Genomic DNA, 15,448 nt, shown 5'->3' on the forward strand with positions numbered 1-15,448 from the left:
GTTCTCCCATTATTTACTCCTGTGGAAACCAGTTTCTCTAATGCTCATCACAATTTGCAATTACTGTCAGTCTCCATCAATAAACTATAAGTTATAAAATTACAGGAACTATATATCTGTTTAAATTATCAATATACACTTGAGTTAATAACAGGCACTCAATAAACAGCTCTTGAATAATGAAGAAACATATGTCCAAATATTTCTACTGAATAATTATTTCTACTTGATAAGGCGAGGGAGGAAACTGAGTAAGAAAAACGGATAAAGCGGTCTCTTAACTCACCTCTCTTAGTGGGTCACGTAAGTAGCAGTCAATAATTTTGTCATATTGGTGTTCTCGTTCATACATAAATTCACAAATTTGGTAGCTAGAACATAAAAGGAATAACTTCAGTGTACCAAACAGGCAGGTGATTATCAACTTACTGTTTTAAGACATCTGTTCAGGCATATCTGTTCAGGTTAGAATTAAGGAAAATGAATATAGTACATGTGATTTCAACTGTTAAATCAAGTTATCGTATCTAAGGAATATGAATATCTGTCAGTCCTTTGAATATAGGTTTTAAGATGCTGCTGAATACTATGTTTATAAGAAATTTCAAAAATGTGTATAAAATACATGTTAAAGCAACAATGTATCATATAAAAAATAGTTACTGTATTAGAATCATACAATACAATCAATAATATGAAGTTTCCCTGTTCAGAATTAAACATGTCAAATGAAATATTTAACAAACTAGATAAACAATAGTGCTAACATGTTGCATCTGTTTGCTGTTAAATTCTACATTGTTTATAATATATATGTAAGTTAACTGCCAAAAATCTGTAAATACCACAGAAATTTTAAGTAAAAAAAACCATAAGACTGATATTTCATTTTTACACTAAAACAAATGAACAAGAACTTCAAATTTACTTGCTATTAATTTCTGCAAATTAAACTAACTTCCTAGACTTGAAAGGCAAAAACTTTTGCATTTAGGTTTTTTTAAAATTATTAACATGCATAGCTTTTCTTAATTTAAAAAAACTTACAATTCTGCTTTCTCTGCCATACGGATGAGTCGACTCTCTTCAAACTGAACTATGCCTCCAGCCTGCAGCAATTCTAAAAGGACCTGAATATTTAAAATAAATGAGTAAAAACACTTTGGAATCTACTTTTATTGATTAGCTCTTCAGGAGTCCATTCAGTCACATAATCATACGACCTTACGGCAGAAAATGAAGAAGAATGAAAGAGCCTCTTGATGAAAGTGAAAGAGGAGAGTGAAAAAGTTGGCTTAAAGCTCAACATTCAGAAAACTAAGGTCACAGCATCCGATCCAATCACTTCATGGCAAATAGATGGAGAAACAGTGCAAACAGTGGCAGACTTTATTTCTGGGGGCTCCAAAATCACTGCAGATGGTGACTGTGTCCATGAAATTAAAAGCCACTTACTCCTTGGAAGGAAAGTTATGACCAACCTAGACAGCATACTAAAAAGCAGAGACATTACTTTGCAACAAAGGCCCATCTAGTCAAAGCTATGGTTTTTCCAGTGGTCATGTATGGATGTGAGAGCTGGACTATAAAGAAAGCTAAAGAGCGTCAAAGAACTGGTGCTTTTGAACTGTGGTGTTGGAGAAGACTCTTGAGAGTCCCTTGGACTACAAGGAGATCTAACCAGTCCATTCTAAAGGAGATCAGTCCTGGGTATTCATTGGAAGGACTGATGCTGAAGCTGAAACTCCAATACTCTGGCCAACGGATATGAAGAGCTGACTCATTTGAAAAGACCCTGGTGCTGGGAAAGATTGAAGGCAGGAGGAGAAGGGGATGATAGAGGATGAGATGGTTGGATGGCATCACCAACTCAATGGACATGAGTTTGAGTAAACTCCGCGAGTTGGTGATGGACATGGAGGCCTGGCGTGCTGCAATCCATGCGGTCACAAAGAGTCAGATGTAACTGAGTGACTGACCTGAACTGAAGCAGCTGAATAAAAAATTAATCTTTACCACACTAAGTATCTGAATATATGACCGGGCTATGAGACATATTTTAAAATAAGTCTCAAAATATAACACAATCACTACTTAATCATTAGAGCAGTATCAGAAAGCTCTCTCCTATATTTAAGTTCAAGATCCAGAGTAACATGCCCTTTCTCAGAACTTCAGGAAGCCATTTAACAAAACATTTTTCAAACACAGGAAATTACTTTCAAATTAATTTTTTTTTTACAAAGGCAGAAAGAAATAAAACCTAGCATACCTTTACAGTTCAGAACTCTAATTTAATCCATCTCAAGTATTACAATGCACTGCTATATAGGACAATGATGGAGCAAATGTATCTGCTGGAAGCCTCAGTTTGAAATAACATGATCAACTGCCAGTGCTGGAGGGAGTCTGAACCAAGTTATGGGAGTTAAAGCTAACTGTCAACTTTCTAGGAATTTTTAGGCTGGCTGTTAAATACAGGTATTGTTAAAAATAAAATTATATAAACTTATGATTAAATAAATTAAAAACAAAGGTAATACCCAAACTCACCACTTCCTAAGTATTTTACTGTGTATGCTCTCCAGGTTAGAGATTGCAGCTTATTGCATGGTGGGCTTCCCTGATGGCTCAAATGGTACAGAATCTGCCTTCAATGCAGGAGACCCAAGTTCAATCCCTGAGTCAGGAAGATCCCCTGGAGTAGTAAATGGCAATCCACTCCAGTATTCTTGCCTGGAGAATTCCATGGCCAGAGGAGCCTGGGCGGCTACAGTCCACCCGGTCGCAAAGAGTCAGACACACTGAACGATTAACACTTTCACTTTATCTGTTCAGTGGAAATATTATGTAAGGGTGTGTTATGGTACATCGCTCCCAACTTCACGTGCAATATGATATCATGCTGGAAAGTTGAAATCAGCCATGATGGGAATACTTACACCATGGAAATTAATAAATGCTATAAATCAGGGCTTGTTACATTTTTAAAGGATTATAAAACAAACAAAGAGTATGTGACAGAGACTATATATGACGCATAAAGCCTAAAATATTTACTCTCTGGCCCTTTACAGAAAAACTGTGCCAATTTCTGGCTAACATATTGATGGAGATAAAGTTCATCAGAGAATCAAAGTTAAAAGTGTGTTTGTCGGAGTCATTACACTGAAAATAGCACAAAAAATTTTTCCAGTATTAGAAAACTATTATCCAATTCAGCAAATAAGTCACAACACTGATCAATGAGTGAAGTTCTGACATGCTTTCATTACTGCACTTTCATCTTATTCATTTTAATAAATGAAAGTATCAATCAACATTCACATCAGTACAAGATTTTGATATATGGAAAACAGCTTAAGAGAAAGACTGCTGGATGAGAAGGGAAGGAACCAAGCTCTGATTTTAGTTATGACCTTCAGCAATTTATGTCATCAGTTTTCTACTTTCTAAAATGAGGGGAAAAAATTCCCAGGTAATCTCAAAAAGGATTCCCAATAACGGATTACTAACTATGATTACTTTTAAAGGTTTGGCTTTTACATTTAGGTTTAGTTTTTATTTCTGTTTTATTTAGTAATTTACATAGAAAGTTTTTATCATTTTTATACAGCAACACCATGCATAACATGATTCACTTTTCCTGCCAATAGAGAAATAGGGCCAAAATGAGGGACCCACATTACTGTTTGTATTCAGTATAATTTAAGAGAAACAATCAAAATTTTAGGAGCTGTTCTCTTTCCTAAGATAGTCTGCAGCAGTCATGGGGCCACAGCTGTGCAGAGAAAAGGTTCACTGTTGCGTTCCTATGTTCTTTATCTGAGTCTCAACCTCTGGCTGGGAATATATTACCATAAAAACATTAGCATTGCTCCAGAAGTACTTAATTTTTGTAGCTTACTTATCTGACAAAATCTTGTCATCAGTTATAAACAGACTGTCTTAGTGTTCACAATTACAGTGGCTAAGGTTTTAAGAAATCCTATTCCTAGAAAGCACCCTCAAGCAAGTGGCTAAGTAGAAAGAAGTGGTGATCAGTTTTTTCTCACAGTGATTAGTGGAGGGATAGATGGATTCATGGTGGAGAGTTCTGGTGGCTCAGACGGTAAAGCGTCTATCTACAATGTGGGAGACCCGGGTTTGATCCCTGGGTCGGGAAGATCCACTGGAGAAGGAAATGGCAATCCACTCCAGTACTACTGCCTGGAAAATCCCATGGACAGAGGAGCCTGATAGGCTACAGTCCATGGGGTCGCAAAGAGTTGGACACGAATGAGCGACGCTCCTGTTCCATAACCTGTTCTGACAAAACGTGGTCCACTGGAGAAGGGAATGGCAAACCACTACAGTATTCTTGCCTTGAGAAACCCATGAACAGTATGAAAAGGCAAAAAGACAGGACACTGAAAGATGAACTCCCCAGGTCGGTAGGTGCTCAATATGCTACAGGAGGTCAGTGGAGAAATAACTCCAGAAAGAATGAAGAGATGGAGCCAAAGCAAAAACAACATCCACTTGTGGATGTGAAGCAAAGTCCGATGCTATAAAGGGAAATATTGCATAGGCACCTGGAAATGTTAAGTTCATGAATCAAAAGCAAATTGGAAGTGGTCAAACCCAGAGATGGCAAGAGTGAATGTTGACATTTTAGGAATCAGTGAATTAAAATGGACTGGAATGGGTGAATATAACTCAGATGACCATTGTATCTACTACTATGGGCAAGAATCCCTTAGAAGAAATGGAGTAGCCATCATAGTAAACAAACTTAGTAAACGAAATGCAGTACTTGGATGCAGTCTCAAAAATGACAGAATGATCTCTGTTTGTTTCCAAGGCAAACCATTCAATATCACAGTAATTCAAGTCTATACCCAGACCAGTCATGCTGAAGAAGCTGAAGTTGAACAGTACTATGAAGACCTACAAGACCTTCTTGAACTAACACCCCCAAAAGATGTCCTTTTCATTATAGGGGTCTGGAACACAAAAGAAGGAAGTCAAGAGACACTGAAGTAATAAGCAAATTTGGCCTTGGAGTACAAAACAAAGCAGGTCAAAGGCTAACAGAATTTTGCCAAGAGAACACACTGATCATAGCAAACACCCCCTTCCAACCACATAAGAGAAGATTATACAAATGGACATCACCAGATGGTCAATACCAAAATCAGATTGATTATATTCTTTACAGCAAAAGATGGAGAAGCTCTATACAGTCAGCAAAAACAAGACTGGGAGCTGACTATGGCTCAAATTATGAACTCCTTATTGCAAACTTCAGACTTAGATTGAAGAAAGTAGGAGAAACCACTGGACCACTCAGGTATAACTGAAATCAAATTCCTTATGATTATACAGTGGAAGTGACAAATAGATTCAAGGGATTAGATCTGATAGACAGAGTGCCTGAAGAACTGTGGACGGAGGTTCATGACAATGCACAGGAGGCAGCGATCAAAACTATCCCCAAGGAAAAGAAATGCAAAAGGTTGTCTGAGGAGGCCTTACAAATAGCTGAGAAAAGAAGAGAAACTAAAGGCAAAGGAGAAAAGGAAAGATATACCCATCTGAATGCAGAGTTCCAAAGAATAGCAAGGAAAGATAAGAAAGCCTTTCTTAGTGATCAAATGCAAAGAAATAGAGGAAAACAATAGAATGGGAAAGACTAGAGAACTCTTCAAGAAAATTAGAGATACCAAGGGAACATGTCATACAAAGATGGGCACAATAAAGGACGGATGGTATGGACCTAACAGAAGCAGAAGATACTAAGAAGAGGTGGCAAGAATACACAGAAGAACCGTACAAAAAAGATCTTCATGATACAGATAACCACGATGGTGTGATCACTCACCTAGAGCCAGACATCCTGGAATGTGAAGTCAAGCAGGCCTTAGGAAACATTACTATGAACAAAGCTAGTGGAGGTGATGGAATTCCAGTTGTGCTATTTCAAATCCTAAAAGACAATGCTGTGAAGGTGCTGCACTTAATATGCCAGCAAATTTGGAAAATTTAGCAGTGGCCACAGAACTGGAAAAGGTCAGTTTTCATTCCAATCCCAAAGAAATGCAATGCCAAAGAATGTTCAAATGACTGCACAATTGCATTCATCTCACACGCTAGCAAAGTAATGCTCAGAGTTCTCCAAGCCAGACTTCAACAGTATATGAACTTCCAGATGTTCAAGCTGAATTCAGAAAAGGCAGAGGAACCAGAGATTACATTTTCAACATCTGTTGGAGCACTGAAAAAGCAAGAGAGTTCCAGAAAAACGTCTATTTCTGCTTTATTGTCTATGCCAAAGCCTTTGACTGTGTGGATCACAAGAAACTGTGGAAAATTCTGAGAGAGAAGGTAATACTAGACCACCTGACCTGCCTCCTGAGAAATCTGTATCAGGTCAAGAAGCAACAGTTAGAATTGGACATGGAACAACAGACCAGTTCCAAATCAGGAAAGGAGTATATCAAGGCTGTATATTGTCACCCTGCTTATTTAACTTATATACAGAATACATCATGTGAAATGCCGGGCTGGATAAAGCACAAATTGGAATCAGGATTGCCAGAAGAAATATCAATAACCTCAGATATACAGATGATACCACCCTTACGGCAGAAAGTGAAAAAAAACTAAAGAGCCTCTTGATGAAAGTCAAAGACAAGAGTGAAAAAGTTGGCTTAAAACTCAACATTCAGAAAACTAAGATCATGGCATCCGGTCGCATCACTTCATGGGAAATAGATGGGGAAACAGTGAAAACAGTGAGGGACTATTTTCTTGGGCTCCAAGATCACTGCAGATGGTGACTACAGTCATGAAATTAAAAGATGCCTGCCCCTTGGAAAGGAAAGCCATGACCAACCTAGACAGCATATTCAAAAGCAGAGACATTACTTTGCTACAAAGGTCCTTCTAGTCAAAGCTATGGTTTTTCCAGTAGTCATGTATAAATGTAGAGTTGGACTATAAAGAAAGCTGAGTGCTGAAGAAGTGATGTTTTTGAACTGTGTTGTTGGAGAAGACTCTTGAGGGTCCCTTGGACTGCAAGAAAATCCAACCAGTCCATGCTAAATGAAATCAGTCCTGAATATTCAATGGAAGGACTGACAGTGAAGCTGAAGCTCCAATACTTTAGCCAGCTGATGTGAAGAACTGACTCATTGGAAAAGACTCTGATGCTGGGAAAGACTGAAGGCAGGAGGAAAAGGGGACAACAGAGGATGAGATGGCTGGATGGCATCACTGACTCAACAGACACGAGTTTGGGTAAGCTCCAGAAGTTGGTGATGGACAGGGAAGCCTGGTGTGCTGCAGTCCATGGGGTTGCAAAGAGTCGGACTCGACTGAGCAACTGAACTGACTGACTGAGACGGATGCCAGTCCCCAGAAATGGTGAGCACTAGTGCAGTGGAACTACAGGGCACTCCCAAAAGCTGAGTGTTCCAGTACTCAAGATCTTGAAATGTTTCTGGTTCATGACTATAGCAACTAGGTATGGTTACTAACTTAATGATGCTGGCAGAAAGGAGCATACAATTGGTGCCAACTATTGCTCATAAAGGAGAAGGATAAAGTTTTTATTCTCTTTTGATGTCACGTTGAATGCAAGACAGGTGCAGTCTGCCTATAAATTTATTTATAGTTTGATTGAGGCTCAAACTAACAACCATCCACACTATTTCCTGGTTGCCACTATCTCACACAGTATTAGGGTTAGACACAAGTCTTTCTGCCCTCACACCGTAAGGTCTAGTACAGAAGCTTGTTTCTGGTTCACTCTGTCTTCTTTCCCATTCTTTAGCAAGATGAGTTCTAGCAGTTCATACCTGCTGTCTTTCAGAGTGTCGGGAGTCATCATCGGGACTACAAAGGAATTCAAGGACCTGGTCAAAGAAAAGGTATTTTTAAATTGGATACCAGCATGCATGCCATAAGGAAAATCATAGTTACTCTTTCTATATCACCAATTCATTCACATCCAGCTCAACAAACACCATAGGGATATGGTAGCTTCCCAATTGGTTGGCCCAATATATGACACAGCAGGCTCAGTTATGCTAACAATTTAATGTATACCTTAACCGTATTTCTTTACTATTTAGAAACATGACTAGAATCTGACATCATATATTCCTTAAGATCCCCAATACCATGGACCAAGCTAAGTATGGACTTTGGAATCAGGCCACTTGAATTTGAATCCTAACCTTATTAATACTTAATAACAACATTTATTGCTGGTAATAACACTTATTAAGTGACTTGGATGAGTGACTTAACCTCTCCAGGCTTTAGGAGCCTCATCTGCAAAACAGGAGTAACAACTACACCAAGTTCAGAGGTACTGGGAGTATTGACATGTAAAATTTTGAAGCAGAGCATGGCACTATGAAGTGCTCAATAAATGCTGGTCATTATTAGCAACTTTCTCCAGGTAAAGAGTATTTTCTTCATCACCCATGGCTTTGTAGAAGATATTTAACTGGGATTTGGAAATACCTTCAGAGTGGTTAGTAAGTAAATTCGGATTTTCTAAAAGTAATCTCTCTTCCAGATGATCAACATCATAGTCTTACTACCAATGAGATGGGTAATTACTTAATTGAAAAATTCTTAACTCAAAAATTCTAGGCAAATTTAGAACAGAATAATTGGGAAAACAATCTCTATAAATCAATCTCTACAAATCATACTCCCATGACACCAAGTTACTGGACAGTCACACAATCCAAACACAACACTAAAAACCAAAAGCTAATTTAGATCCAAACTGAAAGATGAACAAGCCTCTACCTCGTAGGACATTCACCTGGGAGGTTATTCTATTAAGAAACCATGTAATCCGGTGAATTTTTCTACAAACAGTAAATAAAAACAATTCTACTTCTTATGGTTAAAGACACTCACCTGATCAAAAAGAGTTCTGTTTACAAATAAGGTGTTATCAGGCTTTGCAAGCTGCCGAGCAAGGAAGGTAAAGAGACACCCTACTTGTGAGGGTGTAAAATCTGAATTCTCCACCATAACCTATGAGTAAAAGAGACCATTTATGCAATATACCATCTGGTTTGACACAGAAAAATATACAATTAGAGGCAGGGGTGGGGAAGCCTCAGTATGAAGGACTCTATAAAAAGATTCGTCTTTTATCAGCTGTGTGACAACTGAGTTCAACACCATTCAGAGAAGAAGCACAACTACCTGCACTCCCTGAAAGCATTTTAGTGATTTCTGGCATATTTATAGGCACAAGTTCGATAAGAACTGAATTGTTAGAGGTAGATTTCCTATATATACATATATATATAAATTATGTTTCCTTCTTGAATTCTTAAAAGAGAATCTAAAATTAAAGTAACCCTATTAAAAATCTGTCCACCAACACAGCAAGAAGGGAGCTGCTTTCGGGTTTAAAGGTAAGGCAGCTTGAGAATGAAGGTATCCCAGAAAAGAAGTCAGCTAGCCTATGAGTCAGTGAAGTGAATGGCTTCTGCCTTGGCTATAAGCAGTTCAGTGAACAGATGGTTTCATATAACATGCTCTTTACAACCACACACAGTTATCAAGTCATAATCTCTCCTCTGATTTAAGTGAGCTCTCATCTCCTGAGTAGCTACTACTATGCCTAAGATGCTTATGGTAGAAGCCTTCAAGGGAATTGTGAACCAGAAAGCAAGGTGAGACAGGTAAACAAATCTTAAATAAAAAGCATAATGTAATCAGCACTTATAAAGGAACAAATGACAATGGAAGCACAGTGGGGGAAATTTAATTAAACTGATCAGAGAAAAAATTTGAAACAAAAAAATGAGAAATGTAGCCTCTAAACTAAGCTTTAAAGCCCATGTAGAATCCATGACAGGGGAAGAAATGTCAGGAGAAAGAGCAGTCCAGGCAAAGAGAAGAGTTGGGGCAAAAACATGAACACAAGGAAATATAAGTTTGTCTGGAGAAATGCTATGTTTCATTAGAATGCAGCAGTATGCATGAGGAGAGAAAAATCAGACCAAAAGAAAAACTTAGGGCTCCAATGCCATTCCAAGGAATCCAGAATTTATTTGTTAGAAAATGGAGGAGTTACTAAAGGTGCAATGAGGAGAGCTGATTGTGATCAATGCTATGCTGAGGAAAATTACCCTAACAGCAATGCTTAGGATATAGTAACAGTATCAAGAAATAAAGGTAGAGAGACCAAGATGCACGGGACTGCAGAGGTCCATGGGAGAGTCAGAGGAGTTCAGAACATGCAGTGATGATGAACAGGGAAGGAGAAACAGGTGCAAAAGTGACCGCAGAGAGAGAGGAGACAGTGTGGAAATGTGTGGCTGAAGGAAGAACGAAAATTGACAGGTCTTGAGCCTGATAGGCAGGGAGGAGAACAATGCTATTAACAAAGAGGGAGATGGCAGAAGTCTGAAAAGGAAGACCAGGCATTGTTTTAAACTAACTGAACTTAAGGAGGCAATTCTACAACAAATTAGGGAACAACAGCCCATCTCATCTACAAACTCTCTCCTTTCATTTTCCCTTCAAAGATAAAACATTCCCTTGGGGCCCATTTTTGGCCTGCCTTTTCTCACTTTGCTAAGCAGTTTACCCCTGTCTTTTACTGCCCCTGTCTTTTACTTAGTCCAGCAATCACAGCTTGTTCAAGTGCATAAATATCATTACTAGAATATGAGGATGTTTCAAGTTGTAATCTGTGTATCTAAATTCCAATTCATAATATTCAAAGAGCTTTCTATAGCTTTAAAATACTCAATTATCATTTCCTTTCCATGTGTGGGTCCTTTCCACATGTGGGTCCTTTCCTAGGATTCAACTCTCAGGGCCCAACTAGTGCTCTTCTCTGCTTTTAGCTCTTCCTTCTGCTCTACAAGTGTGAACTACTCTCTCACCTGTCTGACTCTAAAAACGTCTTCTAAGGAAACAGTTCTAACTCACAGCCCCATTCCCTTGCCACCTCAGCAAGTGTCCAACCAGGTGTTATCCCAGAAATTTTAGCTTCTTTCCATTTCTTCTCTTTGATCAATTTCAGAGACCATGCTTACGAAATTTTCTGGGCAATCTTATACAAAGTCACAAATTTACAGCTTTCCTGCTCTATGTCTGCAGCCATTCTGAACGCATGATAATGTCTGAGGTTTGATGCTCACTCTCCTGTTTTCTGGTCCTTGCCTGTGCTCCCTCAGAAGAGCTACATACATGGTGACTACAACTCTATCACCAGAAATGAGAAAACAATCTCAAACTTACCATTTGAGACAGGGTCATTCTTCACTGACCCTAGGTTAAGTACTATCAAAATAACATACAAGATGCAGCCACTTGTAAAACAGTATGGAGGTTCCTTTAAAAAAACTAAAAATAGAGCTACCATATGATCTGGCAATTCTACCCATGGACATATATCCCAAAAAGATGAAAGTGTTAATTGGTTGGTCGTGTCCAACTCTTTGTGAGCCCATGGACTGAAGCCCACCAAGCTCCTCTGTCCATGGAATTCTCCAGGCAAGAATACTGGATTGGGTTGCCATTTCATTCTCTAGGGGATCTTCTTGACCCAGGGGTCAATCCTGGGTCTCCTATATTGCAAGCAGATACTTTACCATCTGAGCCACCAGGGAAGACTGTATCGATGAAAACTCTAGTTCAAAAAGATACATGCACCCCAATGTTCACAGCAGCACTATTTACAGTAGCCATGACATGGAAGAAACCTAAGTGTCCATCAAGAGACAAACGGCTTTAGAATATGTGGTTTATATATATACAATGGAATATTACTAAGCCATAAAAAAGAATGAAGTAGGGCTTCCCTGGTGGCTCAGTGATGAAGAGTCTGCCTGCCAAAAGCAGGAGGCATGGGCTAGATCCCTGGCCTAGGAGGATCCCACTTGCCGAGCAGCAATTAAGTCCACGTGTCACAACTCCTGAGCCTGTGCGCTAGAGTCCAGGTGCCACAACTGCTGAAGCCGTGGACCCTGGAGACCGTGCTCGGCAACAAGAGAAGCTACTGCAAACAGAAGCCCTGCAACCGCAGCTAGAGAGTAGCTCCTGCTTGCCGCAACTAGAGAACCACCACGCAGCACAGCCAAAAATAAATAAATAAAAGAATGAAACAATGCCATTGGCAGCAACAAGGATGGACCTAGAGAATATTATACTTTAGTGAAGCAATTCAGAAAGAGAAAGACAAATATCATATGGTATCACTTACTTGCTGGAATTTAATAAATAATACAAATGAATCTATATATATAATAGAGATTTACAGATACAGAAAACAAACTTATGGTTACTAGTAGGGAAGAGGAGGAGGTAGGGGCCAATAGGAGTACAAGATTAACAGATACAAATCATTGTACATAAGCATAGGGAACTGTGCTCAGTGTTAAGTGACAGCATGGATAGGAGGGGAGTTTGGGGGAGAATGGATACATATATATGTATCACTGAGTTCCTCTGCCTTTCACCTGACACTATCACAGCACTTTAATTGGCAATAGTCCAATATAAAATAAAAAGTTTAGAAAAACCAAATTACTATACTAAAACAGATAAGCAATAAGAATTTACTGTATAACACGAATAAAAAAAAGAATTTACTGTATAGCACAGAGAATTATATTCAGTATCTTCTGATAACCTATCATGGAAAATAACCTGAAAAATATATATATATTTATGTATATATTTGTATGTGTGTGTATATATATATATCTGAATCACTTTGCTACATACCTAAACTAACACAATACTATAAATTAACTTATACTTCAATTTAAAAAAACAATATACAAAAGCAATAATTCACCAGGAGTAACAGTTTAACGACTTTATGGAGTTTTATTTCCTTCATTTGGATCATTTTCCCAACTTAGTACAGTTTTAAAACTTACATTCTAATTCAATCAACTTGCAAACATTTCTTGAACACCTACCAGACTGCAGGCATCGTGCTAGACGTGTTAAAATAATGACCAAAAAAAAAAAAATCCCTACAGTCTCTACCTACAGGAAACTCATTCCAGGTAGGAAAAGACACACATAAACAAACCATACAGTGTGTCAAGTGTGGCACGAAGTATTATAAGATCCCAGAGAAAAGGCGACAGATCAAACTGGAAGTGTGAGAGAGCGTTCTGAAGAGTTTCTCATGGATGATATTTAAGTTATGTCTTGGAGAATGGCTAGGAATTTGCCAGGCAGAGAAACGAAGGAAAACACATGATGGGATAAAAGAAAACTCACACAAAGAACATAAGCCGAAAAAGATGACAAAGAAAGTTCACTAACTTCCAACAATTTAAAATTGGTGAAAAGGGAGTTCCCTGGTAGCTGAGTGGTTAGGAGTCCAGACTTTCACTGCCATGGCCGGGGTTCAATTCCTGGTCGAGGAACTGAGAACCACAAGCTGCTCAGCATGGACAAAAAAAAACTGTTGTTGAGTTGATAATACAGACTGGTGGGGCGAGAGGGAAGGTCAGAGAGAGGAGCAGTTATAAAGATGTAGTCAGGGGCCAGAAAGTATGAAAGGATCTTGGATACCATGTTAAAATTTACATGGGTATGGCAAAAACTACTACTTGTGCTCCAACATCTGTTCCTTCCATCTAATTTAGAAACAGAACTCATTTTTAGCTAAACACGTGGCCACCCACCATACAGAGTACACTTCACAGTCTCCCTAGCTAAGTGCTGATCTTCATGATATACCCAGAATTGCAGTGCACAACTTCTAAGAAACTCTGAAAGAAAGAGAACATTTTCTACCTCATCTCTTTCTGCATTCAGGCTGGTTAGAATGCAGAGGTAATACTGGAGCCTGAGCAGTCATTTTGGACCGAACGACAGAAACCATGTACTAAGAAACAGCAATAAGATGGAAGTGTTGTGCATCCCGGACAAGTTTGTGAACCCACTCTACTAGACCAGGCTGCCCACACTCCAGACTTGAAGGGGAAAATTAAATTTCCACAACAAAGTATTATTATTTTGAACTTTCTGTCACAGAAGAACTTAATTTCAACTACACCAATGGGAAGCCAGAGAAGAATATTACCTAGAAGAAAGGTAAGATCACAAATTAAAGAAGGAAAAGGTATTCCCATTCGGGAAGGTATTTTGAAACCTAAGTGAAAATTCTCCATACTAGCCACCAAGATCAAACTGGCATTATTTGGGAGCTCTCATATTCATCACTGCCTATTTTACAAGGCTAATAAATGGCTCAAATGAGATCGTGTATACAAATGAGCTTTGAAAATTATAAAGAACTACTATAAATGTAGTTAATGAATTAATATTATACACAAAGAAAATATTTCAATTTTGGTCTCTTCTCCAAAATAACCTAAAAGTCACTAAGAGGAAGAAACTACCATTTTATAGCCAAATGAACAGGATAAAAACTCTAAGCTTTTAACTACAAGAAGAAACTGGCCTGGGTGAAGCTGTGCAGATGGACAGGAAAAGAATCTGTCTCCACAGTCATTCACTAGCAACAGCGTGAATCTCAAAATAGTTTTCAATTGAATCCAGATGGACTTAGATTGGTATGATCATCTCTGCGTGCCTCAAATCTTTCCTAAGTTACCCATCATCTAAGTACCATGGCAAAACTACATATGGCACTACCGTAGCAACACAGCGATGCCAGTATGAGACAGGCGACTCTTCAGAACATTATTTTCTCAAAGCACTCTGAAGTCAGTCCCATTACTAAATGTAATCATACTAACATAGCAATTATCACAATATGCATTTCTCAAGAGTAGCACTCTGTATCCAATATGCAGTCTAAAGCTGAGATACACTATATTTTTTAAATGAATGATTAGTACTTTAGCTTTTGAAGACAAAGACATCATAATAAAAGTTTTAAATGATTGCAACATATTCCTTTATTAAACAAGATTATTTTAGAACTTGCTATAAAGTAATTCACTTTTATAAATACCAATACAAAGACATTCTAGGGATACTCACCTTCAACAAAATATCCACGATACGTTGTTGATATTCTACAGCTTGCTTATCATTTTTAAAATCTTCAAAAGTCTAAAAAGGAAAAACAAATTTTAAAAAGGTAAGTATTATTTGAAAATTTTAGAAGGAAACAAGATATTAAATTCTTATTAATAGGTAAATCCCCAAATAAGATAACCACTCCTCAATATGTTTTTTCTTATATAACTTTAACAAGTTTATTTTTAGTGAGTTTAACAGAAGCCTACATTATTCAATATTATATGGTATTCTGAATAAAAAGTATAAAAATAAAGTGATTGTTATACAACCCAAAAGTGATTCACCCTGGTGATATGGTGGATAAGAATCCACCTGCCAGTGCAGGGGACACGAGGTAGATTCCTGGAGTTCAATCCTTGGTCCGAGAAGATTCCGCAAGCCGTGGAACCACTAAGCTTGT

The 15,448-nt window shown here is 38.2% G+C and overlaps 1 protein-coding gene across 7 annotated transcripts in view; it reads right to left on the reverse strand.

Moving 5' to 3' along the window:
- Positions 1-15,448, reverse strand: part of VPS8 (VPS8 subunit of CORVET complex) — a 395,845-nt gene that overhangs the window by 145,420 nt on the left and 234,977 nt on the right. For all 7 annotated transcript variants that reach the window (XM_069558731.1, XM_069558750.1, XM_069558751.1 and 4 more), the window contains 5 exons: positions 15,007-15,078; positions 8,923-9,042; positions 7,842-7,898; positions 1,048-1,130; positions 287-371 (listed from right to left, as the gene is read on the reverse strand). In XM_069558731.1, coding sequence (XP_069414832.1) covers positions 287-371; positions 1,048-1,130; positions 7,842-7,898; positions 8,923-9,042; positions 15,007-15,078 — 417 coding nt within the window. The remainder of the gene's footprint in view (positions 1-286; positions 372-1,047; positions 1,131-7,841; positions 7,899-8,922; positions 9,043-15,006; positions 15,079-15,448) is intronic.

The sequence above is a fragment of the Ovis canadensis genome, chromosome 1 (assembly GCF_042477335.2).
Source record: "Ovis canadensis isolate MfBH-ARS-UI-01 breed Bighorn chromosome 1, ARS-UI_OviCan_v2, whole genome shotgun sequence".
Classification (NCBI taxonomy): Eukaryota; Metazoa; Chordata; class Mammalia; order Artiodactyla; family Bovidae; genus Ovis; species Ovis canadensis.